Source organism: Dendrobium catenatum, unplaced genomic scaffold (genome assembly GCF_001605985.2).
Source record: "Dendrobium catenatum unplaced genomic scaffold, ASM160598v2 fragScaff_scaffold_636, whole genome shotgun sequence".
NCBI lineage: Eukaryota > Viridiplantae > Streptophyta > Magnoliopsida > Asparagales > Orchidaceae > Dendrobium > Dendrobium catenatum.
Genome location: NW_021319098.1, coordinates 224,749 through 228,309, shown reverse-complemented (window position 1 = coordinate 228,309; position 3,561 = coordinate 224,749). Strand labels below are relative to the sequence as shown.

General features: G+C 34.2%; 1 protein-coding gene across 2 annotated transcripts; it reads right to left on the bottom strand.

The window, feature by feature from the left end:
• Positions 1-512: 512 nt before the first annotated feature.
• Positions 513-1,802, bottom strand: LOC114579792 ((+)-germacrene D synthase-like). 2 transcript variants are annotated; one of them, XM_028695430.1, is made up of 3 exons: positions 1,553-1,801; positions 1,122-1,370; positions 513-878 (listed from the first exon to the last, which is right to left on the bottom strand). In XM_028695430.1, the coding sequence occupies exons 1-3, from the start codon at positions 1,652-1,654 to the stop codon at positions 825-827; spliced, it is 405 nt and encodes a 134-aa protein (XP_028551263.1). In that variant the 5' UTR covers positions 1,655-1,801; the 3' UTR covers positions 513-824. The 2 variants fall into 2 exon arrangements, with proteins under 2 accessions (XP_028551263.1, XP_028551262.1); XM_028695429.1 differs by lacking the exon at positions 513-878 and having other exon boundaries at positions 993-1,370; positions 1,553-1,802.
• Between the last annotated feature and the right edge of the window lie 1,759 nt (positions 1,803-3,561).

Sequence of the window (3,561 nt, the reverse complement as noted above, 5' to 3'; positions counted from 1 at the left end):
ATTCTTCTAACAATCCATTGTCTTAATGATTAAAAATGAAGCACACTTGTGTACATATCATTATCATCATTGTTGAGTATATGAACTTTACAATATAAGTAGTTGATTTTCTTTTCGAAGTGATGGGCAAGTCAAAGGGAATATCAAATGGTCTTAATGCTTAGCCATAGTATATATCCACATACTATTTTATGCTCAGTGTAACTGATCTATTTGGAACACTTTTATATGAGGATACTCAAACAGTTAATTATGATCATCAAAGAATCTTTTTTCTTACATGATAGCACACAACTATAATCAATATAATGAGATAAAGGAAAATCTTGCAAGTTTTATATGTTGTCTTCTAAACCTTTAATTAAAATATGCTTTTGAGGAAGTTTTAGCTCAAATTATCCTCAAAAATCATACATATTCTTTATTAAAACTTAAAAATCACATTTAATTTGACAATGATGAAGTAAAAGACTAATACAAAAAAGCATTCAAGCAGTTTAGAGAGACACGCACGATTCCAACAATGCACCTGAAATATTATTTGTAGGTAGTCACACAGATTTCCCATTATGTAAGAAAAGTTTCAATCGTTCCTATAAATCAAAATCGGATCAACGAGCACTTCAATGATACTTTTCTTCATGAACTCTGAGGAGTCGGTATATATGTCACGTGTGTCCTTGTAGTAAAAATCATAGATACGTGACAAGTTTAAGATTGGCCTAATTAATGGCAATGGGATGTTCTTTGTTGACACAAATTCTCTATTTATAATCATGCAATGTTCTTTCACCATCTCCTTAAGCTTCTTTCAAGCTTCCACTTCAGAGCAACCATACTCTTTGATATAACATTGAACTGATGAAGCAAGATGATTCCTTTTTTGTTCATTATGAAAGATCAAATACAATAAAATTACTGATGAATACAATATACGATCAACATGAAAATTTAATGAATTCTTGAAATTTTTTTTGACAAAATTCCTTTTTAGCTATACATTTTTAAAATATCACAAATGGTATCAATCAATATGTCTCATAAGTTTATCATTTTTCAAAACAAAATTTCCAACTATAAAAGATAAAATATATCCTTAATATCAAATCCATAAAACTTACTTGATATGAACCAATATCATTCATAAGCCTCCCAATTGCACAAAAAGATTTGATAATCTCAGAAGGGCTGATAACCCAGTCAAAAATATCCTTTGAGATAAATTCCTTCATTCCAACATATGAAGCACACGTGATAAATATGCACCCAGAAGTAATAAATGTTACTTTAACATATTCCTCAAGCTTAGGAATATAGCACTCGCTCGCCCATTTGGTTTCTTGAAGGTATGCATGAGCCATTCGCTTCAACTGGAATTCAAATGAATAATCAAAACAAAGGCAACAAGATATAGATTAGTGAATAATGATGTTAATCTTATTGGTTTAATTATATGATCAAACTAGAAACAAAACTATTTTTAAAATATTAAATATTAATACATATCTACTTTCAATAATATATGCATATATAACCACAATTAATTTATTACCTCATCTCTAAGGTAATGAACTCGAAAAGAATTGTGCTCAGGAGCTAACTCATCCTCGATATCCTTGAAGGTATTGTAAATCGCAAGGAAGCATCGTTGCATATATTCTGGCAACGTTCTAACTTTTTCAAGATTCCAGATGTAATTATTTATTAAATCAATATTTTTAGCTTAGAAATGTGGCAAATTAATTACTAGATTATGATGTTGGTTTGTTTTTTAATTTCTTTTTTACCTTTCTATTGCATTGGTGAATAACTCGAGCTCTTCTAGTGTCACGACCCGACCCGATCCGGGACGGATCCCGCTCGCACCGGGTCGTGACCGGAATGAAACGAATTGACTTACTGACCAGGATCTGGTTATGGAATTTGGTTCGGAACTGAATCTTCCAAATAATTTAACTCAAACAGACACACAGACACAGAGCTACTATGAATCATCAAACACAGCGGAACAAAACATCTATCATTTTCTTTTCCTCAAAACAATCATCTACAAATACAGTACATGGCTCAGACAGAAAGGAAAGACAGAACAGAAAAGCCATGACTGTACAAAAATCAAAAGTACAAAACAATACCTACGGATCAGACTCTGAAATCTATTCCTGGACTTCCTTCCCTTTCCCAGAACCTGAAAACCACCAGAAAACAAGGGTGAGCTCAACAGCTCAGCAAAGCAACAAACCTCCAATCAAAACTCTCAGAATCTAAAACCAAACATCTGACAAATCCGTAAAGAAATCAGAACAGAATCGGACAGATACCAAATCGGACAGATCAGAACGAAACAGATCAAATCAGAACAGATACGGACAGATCAAATAAGACAGAATTGAACATAACAGATATCAAAGCAAACAGAACTGTACGGAAACAGAAGTCATCTCAAATCAGAAACAGAACAGATCAAACATATCAAATCAACAGAATCAGAATCGTACAGAAATCAGAATTCAAATTATAGCGGAACAGAACAGAATCGAATCAGAATCATATCATACAAATCAGATCAATTCATATCGTACAGAAATCAGAATCAGATTTGCTTAAAGAACAGATACAGAAATCATAATCATATCAAATCAGATATCAGATATTATTTAATTCATAGCTAAATGCCCTGACACTGACGGAATCTCTATGGATTCCGTCCCCTTATGCCTCCCTTCCCAGACACTGATAGAATCTCTCGGATTATGGCCCCTTATGCCTCCCTTTGTGCTCACGGCACCAGAACAGATATGCTTATAGCACCAGAACAGAATTCATCGGATCCGGAACAGAACAGATATCAGATTTCAGATTTAAGCTCATTTCAGATTTCCCAAACACTGACTGAATCGCTTAGGATTCAGGCCCCTTATAACTCCCTTTTTATAGCATATATAGATAGCATATCAATTCAGAAGAAATCCGGACAAATCAGAAATTAGACAAAAATCGGGCAGTACAACGGCAGTATACGGAATTTACACAATTTTTCCTGAAAATCACAAAATACCAAATTTGCACAGAATGTAGATAACAACATTTCAGAATATTTATTCTACTGCACAGACAATTTTCAATTACGCAGAAAAATCTAGTCGACTAAAAACACAGTCGAATCAAAAACACCCGGACAAAAATCTCCAGAAAATAACCAAAATGTGCACACTCGGCACATAAACAACATACAGAAAGTTACGCGGTAAAAACTGAACCAATCGAAATATACGGACGAAAATCACTAACGGAAACAAAATCCGGACAGAAAATACCGCCAAACACGACGGTTCTGAAAATTGAGAAAGGCGGATTGTGCCTTACCTCGAGCACAGCAATTTCCGCAACAGCCACTTCGGGCGAAAACGGCTCCGTGTCGTCCGAAAATCCACTTTTCCAAAAGTTTTCTCGACTTTCTCTCTCCTCAAAAGATATTTTCGTTTTTTATAAAATTTTCTCTCTCTTTAAAACGACTGAAATCAGATCGTCCAGGACGATCTGGATCGTCCTGGGACGATC